Genomic DNA, 19,746 nt, shown 5'->3' on the forward strand with positions numbered 1-19,746 from the left:
TAAGAAATGAATATATAAGTAAAAACTATATAATATTAAAGGAAGACTTGTAATGTTTATTTACGGTGAAAATTACACATATTGTGGTGATAGAAAATAGTAAGACTAATCTTACAGAAAATTAATGAATCATAGATATTAAATCCAGCCACTGGGCTTGTGATGATGTTGATGCAAGGGCTTGTGATGATGTTGATGCAAGGGCTTGTGATGATGTTGATGCAAGAACTTGTTATGATGTTGATGCAAGGGCTTGTGATGATGTTGATTCTAGGGCTTGTGATGATGTTGATGAAAGGGCTTGTGATGATGTTGACGCAAGGGCATGTGATGATGTTGACGCAAGGACTTGTGATGATGTTGATGCAAGGACTTGTGATGATGTTGATGCAAGGGCTTGTGATGATGCTGATGCAAGGGCTTGTGATGATGTTGATGCAAGGGCTTGTGATGATGTTGATGCAAGGAATTGTGATGATGTTGATGCAATGTCTTGTGATGATGTTGATGCAAGAGCTTGTGATGATGTTGATGCAAGAGCTTGTTATGATGTTGATGCAAGGGCTTGCAGAAATTAATTGTACCCAAACACTGGGCTATGAATTAGCATAATAGCAGAGGAGGGGCGGAGGGTCTTAACGATATCGCCCACGACAGCTTCATCAGTTGCTAATTATGTTGGAGTGCTTCGTGGAATAGACGCCGCATTACTAACCTCAATATCGAGCTTATTATCCATTACATTCTAAATGCTATTAATAGAATGCTTGTAAACCTTATTTTGGATCCATCAGTTATTCATTAAATATAATAGAATACTTTAGAAAAATTTATTCACTAGCTCATTGGATATTCTGATTTTTCAAATCGGATTAAGTGTCCTTAATACAGTGATAAAAATACATATAAATTAAAATAAATAATAATAATTTTAACACAAATAAATTCCAAATGTATTTATTTTTTGATGACATATTCCGACTTTTACAGGAGGAAGATTTTTTTACACTGTAACCCAGCCAATGTGTGCTAAAGTAGCGACGTTACCAACCGAGTGTCATCGATATCAGTCTTAGCAACTGCAGTCAATAACACGTTGCTGAGTCGCTCCTATATTGCGGGATTGGCAACGTGTAAGAAATAACGATTTTATTGGCTACGACAAAACAAGGCTCTAGTGCCGTCATGAATCTTACAGCACAACTTTACGACTTGCTGTACACAACATAAGTGATTAGACTGAGCAATTATTGCACGAGTGTGCATAGCAAATATCGTTCGTTCAGATATAAAAGTTCATCAGACATTTATCCAGGAATTTGCATTTGTAATTTGATATAAAGCATAACGTCCTCTAAATGTATATTGATTCAGACCGTAGTTATAGATTTTGTTGGTTAGTAAAATTATTTTCATTGAAACTCTTGAGGGAACTTCGATTTAAATTTACCGGCCTATTTTTTAATCATTTTAAACCGTAGCTAAAACCTTCTAGTGAATAATTTGATTGCTGGTCTGATTTTCTAAGTAAAATTGTAATTCAAATCTCAAACTAATAGAGATTAAAGTGAAAATGTTTAAATCAGATATCAAAATAATGGTTATTCATTTGAGGAATTTAAAGTAATTTCGGAACATCAAGTACAGTTAAGATCGACTATTATATAAAAAAGATCTCACCTTGAACGTAAACGCCCTTGTCAGGATGCTCCTTGAGGTCCAATTTTTTCTTTACGTCGTCGCCGAGGAGGTCTCGAATTTCCTCGTTATAAATTTCTAAGTAGGACGCGAGCACGAGATACTTCATGTCGGCAGACGTCTGGATCATCTCGAAGATGTGCTCGAATGCCCTGAACAACACAAAACATAAACCTTAACAAATAGAAATTGCGAAAATAATTTATGTAGAATGAATACGATAAAATTTGAATTCTATCGTATTGATAATTTTATCGTTTTTTCGCTTTAATTTTTCACATGGATGAATTATTAAAATAGAGAAGATAAGAATTTAGCCTCGTTAAAATTACAATAACAGAGAAAATTCTAATTGAATAGTCAAAAATATATGTGAATGTCGTTTTTGGGGGGAATGGGCACGTTTATTTCTAATTCTCGTGACCAAATTACCGGATGATAACCTTTAACAGCATCGATAGTAGCAACAGTGTTATTTTTAAAAATTTATTATGCTGTACATAAATTGGGGAAAATACCAGTTGGAAATCATCAGAAAATGAAATAGCAAATATTGATAGAAAAGTGGCGTTAAATTTTTAGTCATAAAATTTGAATTATCACTAGTTGAAAAATTTATACCTCATTTTGTCTCACCAACAAACATTAATTTAATGACAAAGCAAAAAACACACACCCGAGAACATTGGGCTTTTGTCAATATCTGTTAATACTTAGAATCTAGGATTGATTGTTCAATTTAAAAAAAGATTTGCTGATGACTGAAGTAAGATAAGTTGTATAACGGGCAGCAATGTTTAGGATGATGGTCACAACATTGGTCAATTCTCCTCTATGCGGAGGTATCTCTGAATTGCATGGTATTATGTATTTATATTACCACATATTTACATATTTACTATTCTACCTGGATATGATGCCTCTTTTGGTTGGAGGGTCTGTTATGCCCTGCATGATAAATAGTATTAAATATTACAGTTCATATGTATAATACGCCTGTTTACTACCTGGGTATGATGCCCCTTTGGGTGGGAGGGTCTGTGATGCCCTGCATGATAAATAGTATTAAATAATACAGTTCACATGTATTATACGCCTGTTTACTACCTGGGTATGATGCCCCTTTGGGTGGGAGGATCTGTGATGCCCTGCATGATAAATAGTATTAAATAATACAGTTCACATGTATAATACGCCTGTTTACTACCTGGGTATGATGCCCCTTTGGGTGGGAGGGTCTGTGATGCCCTGCATGCTGAAGCTTTTGCCGCATCCAGTCTGGCCGTACGCGAACACGGTTCCGTTGTAGCCCTCCAAGACGCTCTGACGAACATTACGTGTATAATTTATTTATTTTACGTGTATAACTTTAAAACTTTATTAAACAGCGGCAACTAAAACAAGTTTTTGAGTACAACGCTAAGTAGTCACTGATGTATCAATGGAGCCGCATCGGCAACGATAATAATTTTAAAAGGAGGAGGTTTTGATTAAATGTACAGGCGAAAATTCGAAATCGGTTTAGAACTGAACTAAAAATATATGTTGATGGTAGAATTACATCAAACAAATTAATGAAATTTCAGCTGAATATATCCAGCACGATTTATAAATATAGAAGTTTCAATAAACAAATTAATGAAATTGTTGCATATAAAAAAGAAGTAAATAATAATAAACGAATTTTCAGTAAACTAGTAGCAAATTCTGATGCGAAATCCTCATTCTCTTTAAAAAGACGTCCATGAAAATTTTCGTTACGAATTGCGAGAAATTAAAAAAAAAATTTGACAAATGCCTGAAGAGCAGATCGCGATCCTATTGTCTTTGCTTGATTTAAAGGTTAATATAATACAATCGAACAGAAGATAACTGCTCACATTTAATATGATAAATATTCAATAAATTAAACCATTAATAAAATCCAGTTACTACTGTATATTTTTTCCATAATGGCTTCTCCTAACAATTTATATGAACTTCATGTCAGAAAAAACTTCTCATCAAGGGCATTTATTTTCTCGTCGTGCAGACGAACTGAGTCAGCAGATCCGAAAAATTATTTTCCTTAATATCGCAGAGTTTTTTTCGATTCACACTCGAGAGAAAAGTGATGGGCCTTTCCTTTGTTTTCGATGAAAGTTCTTGCGGACGTTGATAAATCTAGGGAGTTTCTCGCCAGATTACGTTGGATATCCTCTTGAGGGAGGAAATGGAGGGATTCCCTCTTATGAGCTCCCCAAATAAAGCTGTAAAATCTTTGCCGTCTCTCATACTCTTGGATGGAAACAGAGGGCCTTAGAATGGATGGAGAAGCTTCAAACAAAGGCGTTGAAATTTAATTGAAATGCAACGACCGAACAGAATATGCATAAAATAATGGTAATAATAATAATAATAATATAATAATAATAATAATGATAATAATAATAATAATAATTATAAAATAGTAAAATAAATATAATAAAAAATTGATAATGTAAATAAGTCTTGCTATTATTATTGTCAAACTAATAAAAAAAATTAAATATATTAAAATTATTATTAAAAGATTAAAATTTTATTAAAATTAATCCAAACTCTATTCGTTTAATAAATTATGTATTGATTAGTAATTCCCCGACATATTTTTCAGTAATGAAAAAGGAAATGCTGCTTTATGGGAGAATTTTTGAGGTTCTGCGGTTGAGGGTAGGAAAAATAAAGTAGGATTATATAGGAGTCAATTTACGGTTATAAAACTAATTTTCAACTCTTTCAACTGTTTGATGATGTATCAGACGATTTTGTATAAATACTGCTTGTATTAAATACTGTGGATAAACAACCCATAACTTGTTGATTTTCCTCCAATTGACGCAATGGAAATTCTCAGAGAAGCGGGATCTCGGCGGCTTGTGAGTGAGCATATGAATGCCAGAGCAACAAAACAGGAGCCACTGAGTTGAAATGAGCGGTAAATGATCTACACAAGAGAAAACAAGGATCAGCAACCAATAATGAGCCGAAATGAGTCGCCAATCAGTAGCAAACAACCGATAAGAAGCAGTAAACAATCACCAATCACCAGTAAAAGTATTTTTCTGCCACTGCCTCGCGTCAATGAGCAACAAATTTTCAGCATGGAGCCAAAATTAATTAGAAATGATCATAGAATGTGCCACAATTATGTTGCTAGCATGATAACATACTAGGAATATACGACAATTATGTTGCGTACATACTAGAAAACAGCAAGTAAACAGTAAATGACTTACAAGTTAAGAGTAAAGTATCATTGCTGATAATCGATAATGACTATTATGAAATATCATTCATATCATCATTATAAAGTCCAATCACATGTATGCACTCTCAATTACATAAATAAATGTTTTGGAAACCTTCAATTTCAATAAAACAAACGTTAGCTCTTTCTTCGTTATTTTGGCCCATATGGATTAAAAAATTATTGCAATTAAAATTATTTGTTTACTATGTATTTAGAAATAATGTCGTCGGTACGGAAATCGATGTGAAGTATTCAAGATTTACCAATAATTTATGTTTCATTCATGAATAAAATTTGAGAGTCTCAAAATATGAAGTGTAAATAAAGATTGACGCATTAAAATATTCAACCCAACATCAAGACTATAAAATAATAGTGTTTAACTCTTGCTTGATCATTTTCTGCGAATCAAACGAGTGTAATTATATAATCAAATGAATATTTATAACTATGTTAAATTTTGGCACATTAGTATTTTAGGACATTTCGGACATTTTGAAAGTTTGAACATTATTTTCCACCCCCAAAAACTTACTGACTCTGCTGTAAAAACTCAAATCTTCCATCGCAACAAAGGAAGCCACTAAAGAGTCTAATTGATGAAGCAACTTTGAACTGCGTCGAGGGTGAGTTGTATTTGTTGAGGGGTGAGAGGCGAGGGCTGTAATCATGAGGGTCGTGTCATGAGGGTAGCGAGTTAAGGGGAGTAAGTCAACAATGTTGCTGTGAGGAAGATAAGAGCGAGCACGCAACTGCTGATGATGATGGCGCTGATGATGCTACTGATGGTACTGCAGATGATGTTGCTGCTGGTGATGCTGCTGGTGATGCTGCTGGTACTGTTGGTTCTGCTGATGATGTTGCTGATGGTCCTGCTGATGGCGCTGCTGGTGCTGCTGATGGTGCTGCCGATGTTGCTGCTGTTGGCACTGTTGGTGCTGCTGATGGTGCTGCTGATGCTGCTGATGTTGCTGCTGATGGCACTGTTGGTGCTGCCGATGGTGCTGCTGATGGCACTGTTAATGCTGCTGATGGTGCTGCTGATGGCGCTGCTGATGCTGTTGATGGTGCAACTTATGCTGTTGATGGTGCTACAAATGCCGCTGATGGTGTTATTAGTGCTACCAAAGATGCTGCTGGTAATGCTGGTGCTTCTGCCTATTGTACTTATAGCGCAGGTGCTATATACAGTATATGCTGGTATTGCTGCTGATTGCTTGATGCTGCTAGTACTGCTGATGCTGCTGGTGTTTGCAGCTTCAATGATGATGGCAATTTTGCAGCCTTTATTCTGAACTAAATCCGTTCACTTGTATTATGTATTCAGTGAACGGACTCTTGTCTTGTATTATGTATGTTCACTTGTATTATGTGTTCATGCGTATTCAGTATTATGAATACGATAAATATTGATTATGGATGAAAACCGGGAACTGAAGATTCTGAATACATTGAATAATCTCATTCTGACCTTCGTGAGTTAATTTCTTTTTGCAATTTAGAGATGTAAAGCAAATTCGATTTTAATGTATTTTATCACTATCAATAGGCTGATTTGCCGCATATTAAATATTTCTACGAAGGTTTTTCTCTTACAAACCTTGATCCAATAAAAGCAGTTCAATAAAAGTGTAGCACCTATAAATATACAAGCAATACTGTGTATCAAAGGAACTAACTAACTCAATGTCGACGCTGTACGTCACGTCACAAAGCCCTTTGTTCTTACGGCGCACGGTTTAAATTACGCTTCCAGATTTACGGTTATGAAGACATAAGACGATGTCTTGTCTTTAATAAAGTATTCAAATCCCGCACTAGAATGACGCTAGGTGACATTCAAGTAATCTACAAGGACGATATTAGGTGTCAGTACACTACAGGACGATATTAGGTGTCAGGACACTACAGGACGATATTAGGTGTCAGGACACTGCAGGACGATATTAGGTGTCAGGACACTACAGGACGGTATTAGGTGTCAGGACACTACAGGCAAGGTCACCGAGTCTGAACGAACTGAGGCCATTCACGGAAATTGAGATTGAAATTCATGCAGGATAAATTTTGATATTTGCTGATGACTGCGAATTCCCTTATTAAGTTATTTTGCGTGACTGCTTGGAAATTCCTGCAAGCTTTAGAGATTAAAAAAAGCAGTGCAATTTCATTCAGCAATACAATAATATCGTATAAGTATTAATAAATTCATATCAATCGTCTTTCATTTATAATCTCCTGAGTTCATATGAATAGTTTAATCGTAACGCGTCCATTTAATTGATTTGAATTAGCCGCGATGTCGTGCACTGCATCGCCCTGATGCCGTGCACTGCATGGCAGCAAAGCCATGCAATGCATTGCCTTAAAGCGGTGCACTGCATCGCCTTGATGCCGTGCACTGCATTACGGTAATGAATTGCAATGCATCACATTGGTAAAATCCACTCCATCGCAGCGATGCTGTGCACAGTAACGCTTTGTATAGCATTATGTAGTTAATTCCAATATATTACAGTTTCATTCACTGCGTTTCAGCGATGTAGTGCACTGCATGTCGGTGACCGTGAACGTGGAGAACAAGGAATGTCAGGTTTGAGGTCAGCGTGCCTGGAAATTAATTGTTGCGTGGAAGAACAATTACTTGTTAAATTTTACATAAGTCGACAGATGATAAGTTATCGAGAAGTGCAACAAAAATGTCGAGGTTCGATCGTTGAATCTAGGAATAATTTTCCGACATCAATTTCCAGACAAAAAGTCTTCAATGCATCATTAATCTAAGAAATCTTGTCTTGAATTAATCTTGGGTGGCAAGGCAAGGCATTGTTGCGGTTGTCGTCCGGTTGACAACCTGCACAAACCGAGGCAAGCCGGTCAAGGTTAATTGTTTGGTTTCGTGAGTCTGGAGGCCGAGTGACGGGATAAAGCTTGCATTGATTCGGAAATTAATTTGGTTGTATACATTAATCATTCAGATTTTTAAGTATTTTTTTCCGTTGTAGGTGTTACTAATATTGTTGCCTCACTAACAATAGCAGGACGTAACTGACATGATGTAAAAAATCTTAAGTCGATGAGGTTTTGAATCTAGCGTTGGCCGGATGCAGCAGAAAAAAATTAGGGATTGCATTAAAAATAAACTGAATTACTAACATAGTTAATACAATGGCACTTGTGAATATTCATTATTGATCCGATAATTCGGTTAATTGTCATTACGCTTCTTTGTCCAATAAATTTCCATTCAAGCTTTCCTGGGCCATTTCAATTTATCATGGACTTGCACTAAAAATCCACTGAAAAATATAGGCGCACGTAAAATTTCAAATGTTATTGTTTAATCTCCACCAAAATTTAGATAAAAAATTCATTCTGTGCACATAAGAATGAAGTTTTGTTGTGTTTTACATTTTTGTGTACACTTTTCCGATAACAATTTCACAGAAATTGCCATTCTGCGATTTTTTATGAATGATCGAATCATCATGAATAGCTGTATAGTGGCATGGCACTCGCAGTGCCACGGCCCAGAGCAGCGAGTGCGCGATGCCTGCGAGACTTCGCTTCAGTGCCGCCGGCTTGAGCTTCGTGACCAGCCTTGCCCTACATTCTGTGCGTGATCGAACACTGGCTCATTGGGCACCTTTCAGCTGCATGGCCTCATGACGGCCACATGACGGCCACATGACGGCCACATGACGGCCACATGACGGTCACATGTCAGTCACACGGCGGCCACATGGCGGCCACATGACGGCCACATGGCGGCCTCATGGCGGCCATAGGACGGCCACATGGCGGCCACATGACGGCTACTTGGCGGACACATGACTGCCACATGGCGGCCTCATGACGGCCACATGTTGGCCACATGATGGCCACATGGCAGCCACATGGTAGCCATATGATGGCAGCCACATGGTAGCCATATGATGGCCATGAGTCACAGCATGGCAATGCAGTCACGACTAACAGCATGGCAATGCAGTCTAATAGCATAAAACTAATAGCATAAAATACAATCATGGGGAGCAGCATAATTATCTATCATGATTTATAGCACGATATGCATAGCATGACAACCATGCGTCCCAGAATGACTTGAATGATTCGCCGCATGTCGATCAATGTTCACAGCATGACGATCAATGTTCACAGCATGACGGATCGGTATTAAACGGATTTATAATTTTTTTAGCAGCTCTAAGACAAAAAAATAACATTTTCCAAGGGCATTGAGAAAATTGTAACAGCGGTAATTTTATATTATTTTAACTCGATTTCAAGAATAGCATATCCAATACCAAAATAACCTTAAGCTTTTATTTCAGTGTCAGCGTTACTATATCCATCCTGGGTGCAGGCATAGGTTGTAACAAAAAACTAAAAATCTATATTTGCGAAAAAAAAACGAAGAAATGAAATTATATTTTTAGTTCGGAAAAATGCATTTATTTTTTAGAAGTCAAGGTAAGATAAACTGAATTACTTCTAGAAATCTATCCTAGCTTATAATGAGATGACCTCAATGTAGACGAGATCTATATAGCATCTTCTAGATGATATCAATTATTCAACTATACTTCTCATCCATGACATACAATTGACATTTTGATTATAGAGCAAGGCACAAATTTCAATCAAAAACAGCTGACATATTCGCCCAGTAACCTATTCCTACAATGTGGCATACACTGCCACTTATTTTTCATGACATTCTGCGATTCGTTCCTTGATGTTCCGTAATGAGATTAATTTTTATACGTTTGGGATAATATTAATTTCTAGTTGCCTGCGCAAAACATTGAGATGCTCTAGATATTTCGGAGTAAGATAAACTATATAGATGTTTTTTTACTTGATGCATTTTAGAATATTCCACGAAAATGTTAATGTCGAGATTAAACACGAAGAGATTCAGATCTGAATCTCTTCGAAAAGAAATGAATACTCCAGAAAAGAAATTCATTGTTTTTCTCTTCAGAAAAGAAATGAATACTTTCTAGATTTTCCACGAAGAGATCAGTTGTTATAGATGTTATGCGATGAGATTTGCTTGTGAACGTTTCTAGAAAGGGAGAATAATTATTGTTGTTTTATATTGCAAGGTATCATTTATATCAAGATGTTTGCTGATAAGATTACTTTTTAGATGGTTAACGATAAGATTGATTCCATTTATTTCTAGACACGGTTAATTTTTTTATGTTTGGCGATAGGATTAATTTAAATATATTCCACGCTAAGATTATTTCAATATGTTTCGTGTTAAGGAACAGTCTATGCTAATATGGGAACAGCACGATTGACGACTGCATGCTATCCATGATTTTAAAAACAATAATGCATCAAATTGTGACGTAATATGTCAAGAAAAGTTTTGCTTCAATTCATAAATAGTGTTTAAATATTCGAATCTAACTTCCATCGATCCCTGTAGCGAGTGCATTATATAAATATTGTAATCATTATATTCCCCTTTTGATTTTGCGACAACGACTATTAGAGAAAACTAATCAATGCAAGCCGAGATTATGAATGGGTGCATTGAAATTTGTGCGCTATAGTTTACATAAAAATTAATATTAATTGTCATGGCTGCAGGAAACATTAAGATTGCCTTCTTTCTTCGAGTTGGTTTGATAATTAAAGTTTTATATGATTTTCAGTGCATTGTTCACTATTTGAATTTATAGCTGCGGCAAAAATCTCAATACTTTAAATGCCGCTTAATTTGTCATCACAATGTTGCAGATTAAAAATGTTGCTCGCGAAGGGGGGAAGCAAAGTATAAAGCTCTTTTATGTCTTACGAGTCAAGCTTCATTTTAATATGAAAGGATTAAAGCTGAGGTTTAAATTAGCTTTGTATAGTCCTTACATGACACTGAACCATATCATTAAGAAGCAAAGGTGTCTGCAATCAACGAAGATGACGAGATTTAGAACCGAAATAGCAGTAAAACCTCATAGTTGGTGCCAATTATATTATTGCATTTGTATTAATTATCATTACTCATTTTTATTAATAAATATTACTATTGATATTATATTAATTATATTATTTATACTATATATTATATTTATAATTACACATATTAGTTATATTATATTTATATTATTAATATTACCTTCAACACTGCACTCACCTCAACAATGGGGAAGCCCACATCGTTGTAAATGCTCTCTGTGGTGGAGTCGATGTGGTACGCGCCGTCAAATGTGAAGCTCTTGGGTGGATCAGAGGAGTTGTTGTGGCCCTCTGGTGATGTGAGGTGGCATATAATGCCCTGCTCCATCTGTACCACGATCTGTAATAGAAAAATATCTCAATTTAGTTTTTGTTACCAGCTACCAGAATGAAATATTTTTCACCCATTATCTCATTAAGCACGAGATAATTCGAGTGCCATTTCAGGTTAGCGATGATCCCATTATCTCATTAAGCACGAGATAATTCGAGTGCCATATCAGGTTAGCGATGATCCAAGTATCTCCTTAAGCACGAGATAATTCGAGCGCTATATTAGGTTTGCCATGATCGAAGTATCTCATTAAGCATGGGATGAGTAAATAATTACCATATTCGGTCTAAAATGTTTCAAGTAACACATTCGTCGTAAGGAAATTCAATTGATTAGTTATTCTAAGTTATTCTATAGAGGCCATAATACTGAATATATCACACAGCACTATTTTATTTAGTACCGAAAGACAGCGCTTTCAACTCTGGCATTCAGCAATACCTTCTGAAACTCTTCCTGGTAAACAAGTGCAAATATAAACTATTTACTTGCAAAATATTCTTAAAATGCTAATACTAAATTATATAAATTATGTATTTTCCTCAACATATTTTAAAACATATCATAAAGTATATACATTTTATATGCGAATATTATAAACCCGCATTGCAGATTCGACTTCTGTGAGTAGTTTCTCGGTTACATTTACGAATTTTTATCTTGTATTTACTGCAAACAGAAGCCCAGTAGAGATTGGAGTCTCAGAAATTAAAATATGCATTTCTTTTATTTAAAGAGTCTCCTCGAGAGTCCTGAAGAGTCCTCGAATTAATTAGAGTCCGCTTGAGGACGACCTTCAATTCGAGTGAGACCTCTCGGAAATTTAGGAAGGCAGTTGAGAATTTTTTTACACTGTCTTGGTGAGTGATGAAATTTTGCGATGGAAGTGCAGCAACACGTAAATATCATCACATACAACACACAACATTCATACCACAACACACAATAATCCCACCACAGCACATAACTATCATCACACCACAGCGCGCATTCACTGTCCTCACGAAATATTATCAAACCTTTTAGTTAAAATTTCATCATTCTCACAATACAAATTCTAAACCATCGTTATGACCCCCTACACCACCACAACCGTCCACAACCGTAAGGTATCACTATACACTACCATACTATGGCTATAGAGCATCATTAGGACCATCTCGGATATGAAGCATAATCACGTACATCACAATAGAAAGCATCATTATCAACGGTACAGTAATAAATCATTATCAGGAACACCACGACAATATAGTATCACTTTGAATATCACGACAATAAAGTTGCACTAAAGATACCATGACAATAAAATACCTCTTTGAGCATCACGACAATTAAGTATCTTAAATGATACCACGACAATTAAGTATCGCAATGATACTACGACACTAAAGTATCATAATGATACCACTACAAAAAAGTATCATTAAGAATACCACGAAAATAAACAGAAAATATCACTATTACTTGCATCATCTTCATGATTAGATGCATTCGCCATGCCGTGCAGCCCCTCAGTTAAGCTTCTCTGTAGCGCTCAGTAAACATTATATTCACAATTATTCAGTAGAGTTTTATTTTATCTGATAATTTTCAAAGATTTTCTCTTTTCTATATAAGTAAAGATCAGCGCCGAAAGAAAAAATGATTTCCATGGAAAAGATACTGAAATCCTGGCAGCAATAACCGCAGATTTTATGCTTTATGCTCTATGCGCTATAAAGGAAGTGTAGGAGCTTAAGCCTCAGTTCGTCACGCCAGCTTTTTGGCTTATACTACCCATGCAGGTTCTCTAGCGCAAATATATTTCTATTCAGCACCAGGAGACTATTCAGCTCTGGCCATTCAGCTCTAGCTGGCTGACTATTAAGCTCCAGGTGGCTGGCTGTTCAGCTCCAGGTCACTATTCAGCACTATGAGATTATACGTATATTCAGCTCCTGGTGGCTGGCAATTCAGCTACAGGTGGCTATTCAGCACTATGAGAGTATATATTCAGCTCCAAAGGGCTATTCAGCTCTAGATGGTCGGCTATTCAGCTCCAAGTGGCTGGCTATTCAACTACAGGTGGCTATTCAGCTCCAGGTGGGTACTCAAATCCAGATCATTATTAGTGGCTATTTAGATCCAGATCAGTCCTGGTGTCTTTTGATAGCCAGATCAGCTCCAGTAGTCTATTCAGTTCCCGAAGGCTGAATCCACCAAGCAGCCCCAAAACTCGTTAAAATTTTTGAGTTGAGTATTTCAGTGATATTAATTATGTCACATGGCCACTGATGTGGCATGATTGAGATCAATAATATACGCTTAAATTACTTTTTTAAAGGCAACACTTCGAAAGAATCAAGTGTCTCCAATGTTACACATGTAAAATGAATTTCTAATTTTATTTCCGAATATTAAGACAAATTAATTTTTCAGTTTTTAATATATAAAAAAATGACATTTTCGAAATTATTTATTCTGTCAACTGATTCATGCATTGTCTCCGACTTTACGCAAGTGTGTAAAATTTCGGATCAATTGGACAGGCAGAAATGTGTCAAATATCGATTATAAAATTTGGAGCAGACAGACAAACAATCAAGAAGTGAAGTTAAAGAGAAATGTTGTAACAAGATCTCAAATTTAATCGTAACTATTGTGGGAAAACCATTCATATCCTATTGCATACTAGCTGCTAAGATCGGCGTTGACCGAGATATATAATGCATGCAGTTTGAGAACCGCGTCATTGAATATTCTGACGTCCTTAAAAATTTAGTATACTATTTTGAAACTGAAGTACCGTAATTGATGGAAAATCTGTTCAAACCAAAATTTTGCACGGAACCCTCATTCACGTCAAATTTTGAAATTTTAGAAAACGTTAACTTGTTACTTTCAAATAGAATATAAATTTACCAAAATTTCAGATTTTTTAGAGAAAGCACTAGATGTAGACCTAAATTTGAAATTTTAGTTTCTAATCTCACCTTAACCTCTGTATCCCAATAGCACATGATTACAGCATTCAAAAAAGTTCCCAAGTAATAGCCCCTTACCATAAGAAACGTGGATAAAGGCACGATCAGCCAATATTTATTTTCGGTGCCAGACTTCAAACACTCATACTTTCAAACACACGAAATTTGACAAATATACATGGGATTCATGCAAGAAAATTCAAAATATACTTCCTCTGTGTCACTTATACCGTTAATATCTACCATTTACTCCTTATTGGCAGCAACCACTGGGATGGTCCTAAATAATGGAATTATTAACTCAGTTAAGTAATTAAATACTCATGCATGTCGCTCTCATTGACTATCAATGCTATCGCACGTCAATCTCACGAATACATGAAATATTTTATATACACATCCGCATGCCAGTCAGTCTTAACGTTCACGCATGTCTTTTGTTTCTCACAAACACTACACATACCCCTAGCTGTATTACACGCAACATACTCTCCCATCACACGGCACTCTCATACAGTCCACATCTACCGCCCATACACCGCCGGTACACCGCCCAACACCGCTCATACACCGCCTATACACCGCCCATACATACTGTCACGATGCTGGCCTCACGATGTTACTGTCACGATGATGGCCTCATGATGTTACTGTCACGTTGATGGCCTCACGATGTTACTGTCACGACGATGACTCACGATGTTACTGTCACGATGATGGCCTCATGATGTTACTGTCACGACGATGACTCACGATGTTACTGTCACGATAATGGCCTCACGATGTTACTGTCACGACGATGACTCGCGATGTTACTGTCACGATGATGGCCTCACGATGTTACTGTCACGATGATGGCCTCACGATGTTACTGTCACGATGATGGCTTCACGATGTTACTGTCACGATGATGGCTTCACGATGTTACTGTCACGATGATGGCCTCATGATGTTACTGTCACGATGATGGCCTCACGATGTTACTGTCACGACGATGACTCACGATGTTACTGTCACGATGATGGCCTCATGATGTTACTGTCACGAATATGGCCCCCACGATGTTAATGTCAGGATGATTGACCAATGATTTAACAGTCTGTATAATCAATCCACGATAAAATTTTGTATAAACGAGCCGCGATAAAACAATGCTAATAATCAAGCAACAAATTCACTTCAGTTTTATCCACCCACGATAAAACAGTCTATATAATAGATCTAAATTAAAAAGTATGGATCATAAACCAACGATTAAACAGTCAGGATAATCGACCAAAATGTTACGGTCCACAGGATGCAATTGTGTTGCAGACGCAGAATTTTATCGACCAATAATGCAGTTATGTCGCTGGTGCACTTCTTACAATGGCTTCTTGTTTGCTTACACTCCATGCCGTCGGCTCATGACAAATTCACTTTGATTGGCAAATGCACATCGATTTGTGGCGTCACGACCTCGGAGCACGTTATATGGGCCACGTACACAACGCATGCAATGTGGCCCGTGTACGTAACGTACGTTATGTGGACCATGTACGCAACGCATGCAATGTGGCCCGTGTACGTAACGTACGTAATATGGACCATGTACGCAATGCATGCAATGTGGCCCGTGTACGTAACGTACGTAATGTGGACCATGTACGCAATGCATGCAATGTGGCCCGTTTACGTAACGTACGTTATGTGGGCCACGTGCGCAACGCATGCAATGTGGCCCGTGTACGTAACGTACGTAATGTGGACCATGTAGGCAACGCATGCAATGTGGCCCGTGTACGTAACGTACGTAATGTGGACCATGTACGCAACGCACGTAATGTGGCCCGTGTACGCAACGTACGTAATGTGGACTATGCACGTGACGCACGTAACCTTTGCGCGGGTTAGCATAGAAATAATTAAAATTTTATCATACAAATGTGAAGAGCAGCAAATGAAGTTACAGTTTGATTCAATTCAATCAAGTTACGTGAGCAATAATTAAATAAATATTGTCCGAGTCAATATTTTCAGTTGAATGCTAAAATTTGAATTTTTGTGCATGGTAAGGGATGATATTAGGTACGAAACGATGGTAAGATGAGTGCCGATTAGCAAAGGCATGATAACTCAGCCTTATAAACAAACCGGGGGACGTGGTGGGACTTTTTAAGAATAAATTCTAGGTTAACATACATGCATGGGAAGTAATGTGGTACACGATCGTAACGCGCACGTAATTACGTAATGTGTACCACGTTCATAACGCGCAGGTACAGTGGACGATGTAAGTAACTCACGACCACGTTCGTAACGCGAGTGAAACTGTATTTACTGTGTATTATTACCTGTACTGTATTGTATTAACTGTTTTATGAAACTGTATTATTTATTTCACCTGTGAAACTGTATTTACTCTCTCATTTGCGGGCGCGTGTGTTGGACGAGCGATAATTTTATTTTTATTTTCGGTGAGCGATCGATGGTGTCTTTATGAATGTTTGTTTAGAGTTTTATGTGCGTGTATTTTTATGTCATTTGATTTGATGCATATATGGCCGAGTTGTGCATATATGGCCGAGTTGTGTGTTTTTCAGTGCGTGATTTTTTTGTGTATGGAGGATATGCGATGTATTCTACATGTGTATTTAGCTAAAATGGAAAATTCACCTACACCTAGCGGAATATTCCTATTTACAGACAATTATAGGAATTAATTCGCATATCAGTGAAAAAGCTTCTGGCAATACAAAGGGTATTCAATAAAGTGAGGTAACGTAATTCAAACCTAGTTAATAAAGACAACGTTTCTATAACGATTCGTCATTGTGCTCCAATATTAAGAGTTTTCCAGTGACATGCAGCTTATTACATTACTCTCTTGACTGTAGCTAATTACATGTAAAATCAATTTACCTGATTACGTGTCCCACGAGTGTATCTCATACATGAAGCTACATCACTCATAACAAATGTTTGCTATTGAAGTTCTTTCAAATTAATTTTTCAATCTACATGGAATGGCTGAACTTTGCTCGCCAATCGCAATTTAGAGGTTTAGACTAAAACAGCCGATCACAATATAACGCTAATGCTAAGTCTTTTTATAGGTAATCTAAAGTAAAAATTTAGCCAACCAACAAAGAGTTTGAACAAGAAGAACCAATCACTGTCTTGGGATTTAACTAAGCCAGCCAATAAAGAGTGTGAAAACGAACAACCAATCACTGTCTTGGGATTTAGCTAAGCCAGTCAATAAAGAGTTTGAAAACGAACAACCAATCACTGTCTTGGGATTTAGCTAATTACCAGCAAAATATCGTTCGGGGGGTTGGAATAAGGCATCTAATCACAAAAAATATAAAAAATAATCATACCAGCACATTAATCGGATCAAAAGCGAAACTAGCGGAGTAGAGATCGGCCTAGAACTTACGAGCACCATAAGTACTTTCGAATATTGGGCCCCAGTGATCTAACGGACTGGAGATCGGCCTAGAACTTACGAGCACCACATAAGAACTTCCGTGTATAGGGCCCCAGTGATCTAATGGACTGGAGATCGGCCTAGAACTATATAACGATTCGTCATTGTGCTCCAATATTAAGAGTTTTCCTGTGACATGCAGCTTGTTACAATACTCTCTGTACTGTAGCTAATTACATGTAAAATAAATTTACCTGATTACATGCCCCACGAATGTTTCTCATACATTCATAACAAATTGTCACTAGTGTTTCATAACAAATTTCTACTAGTGAAGCTCTTTCAAGTTCATTTTTCAGTCTATAGGAATGGCCGGATTTTGCTCGCCAATCGTAATTTAGGGGTTAAGGCTAATTGGACAGCAAATCACAACTTAACGCTAATGCTAAGTCTTCTTATCGATAATCTAAAGTAAAAACTAAGCCAGCCAATAAAGAGTTTGAACAAGAACAACCAATCGCTATCTTGGGATTAAACTAAGCCAGCTAAATATCGTTCATGGGTTAAAAGAAGCCATCCAATCACAAGAAATTTCAACTCGAACAATCATACCAGAAGATTAATCGAATCACAAGCGAACTAGCGGTGTAGAGATCGGCCTAGAACTTACGATCAGCATAAAAACTTTCGAATATAGGGACCCAGTGATCTAACGGACTGGAGATCAGCCTAGAACTTACGATCACCATAAGAACTTTCGAGCATAGGGCTCCAGTGAACTAACGGACCGGAGATCGGCCTAGAACTTACGATCACCATAAGAACTTTCGAGCATAGGGCTCCAGTGAACTAACGGACCGGAGATCGGCCTAGAACTTACGATCACCATAAGAACTTTCGAGCATAGGGCTCCAGTGAACTAACGGACCGGAGATCGGCCTAGAACTTACGATCACCATAAGAACTTTCGAGCATAGGGCTCCAGTGAACTAACGGACCGGAGATCGGCCTAGAACTTACGAGCACCATAAGAACTTTCGAGCATAGGGCTCCAGTGAGCTAGTAGCGTCTCCAGGCAACGCTAGGCACAATCGATGCAAGAGTCAAGGTTTCGCTGCGCATTTTTAGGCTGCTACTTTATCACAAAACTTTTACCATTTTATCGTTATTTTATTAGGATTCAGGGAAAAATGTACAAAATTAATTATTCCATATAAATTTTCGTATTTAAATCTATAATAAACGATTATGATAAGTTTTTATTAGCGGCGTAAATTTAAATATTTCTGTCTATGGCGAAATGAAAATATGAAATAATGAAATGACCCATTAAAAATTCGCATGAATTACAGGTTTCAAGGACAATTTTGCCGTCATTCCTCTTCATACAACGCAATCTAGGGCGAACGAACCTGACTATAAACCTTGTACCTAGCGCTAGTCAAACAACTATGATGGACTCAAGAAAACTCTATGTGATTGAAGGACACTAGTGCAATTGAGAACTTTTAATTATTTACTAATGGTCCACCAAGACGGCAAATTGAGGTCAAACTTAATGATAAGTGACTGGGTTAGTGGTTCTCATAAATAATATACCCTTTTGATTCAAACGGGGTTATTTCTATCAATAATTGAAGACGGAAAGTTCAGCTTCAAATCGCATGAGGGCGCAGGATTTAAATGTACGCAGAAAGTTGGAATGTTTATCATACATCTATCCCATTTGCCCGACCCTCTTGCTTTTTAATTTCGAAAATAAATTATTAGGAATCAAATTATTCAAAATTATGCGTTGACATACGGGTAGCAAAACAACGTCCATGTTCTTACAGAAAGTTCAATGACTAATTAATGCCTTTAATTAATTAAAGTTAATGCCTAAGGAAAATCGGAGTAACTCTCATAAGCTAAGAGTTATAGCCTGGTATAAAAAAACTCTCAAAACACAGGGTGGAAAAATAACTGCACATCTGCCGTGATGGCAGCACACCTGCCGTGATGGCAGCACACCTGCCGTGATGGCAGCACAGCTGCCATCACCATTTCAGCACCAGATCGTTGGAGGTCGGGTATCCGATCAATAGCTGTG

The 19,746-nt window shown here is 37.1% G+C and overlaps 1 protein-coding gene across 1 annotated transcript in view; it reads right to left on the reverse strand.

The window, feature by feature from the left end:
- LOC108678519 (kinesin-like protein KIF17) overlaps nt 1-19,746 on the reverse strand; it is a 40,479-nt gene that overhangs the window by 16,644 nt on the left and 4,089 nt on the right. The window contains exons 2-4 of the mRNA XM_018166969.2: nt 11,121-11,282; nt 2,906-3,021; nt 1,681-1,850 (exon numbers count right to left, since the gene is read on the reverse strand). Coding sequence (XP_018022458.2) covers nt 1,681-1,850; nt 2,906-3,021; nt 11,121-11,282 — 448 coding nt within the window. The remainder of the gene's footprint in view (nt 1-1,680; nt 1,851-2,905; nt 3,022-11,120; nt 11,283-19,746) is intronic.

The sequence above is a fragment of the Hyalella azteca genome, unplaced genomic scaffold, assembly GCF_000764305.2.
Source record: "Hyalella azteca isolate HAZT.00-mixed unplaced genomic scaffold, Hazt_2.0.2 contig15967, whole genome shotgun sequence".
NCBI lineage: Eukaryota > Metazoa > Arthropoda > Malacostraca > Amphipoda > Hyalellidae > Hyalella > Hyalella azteca.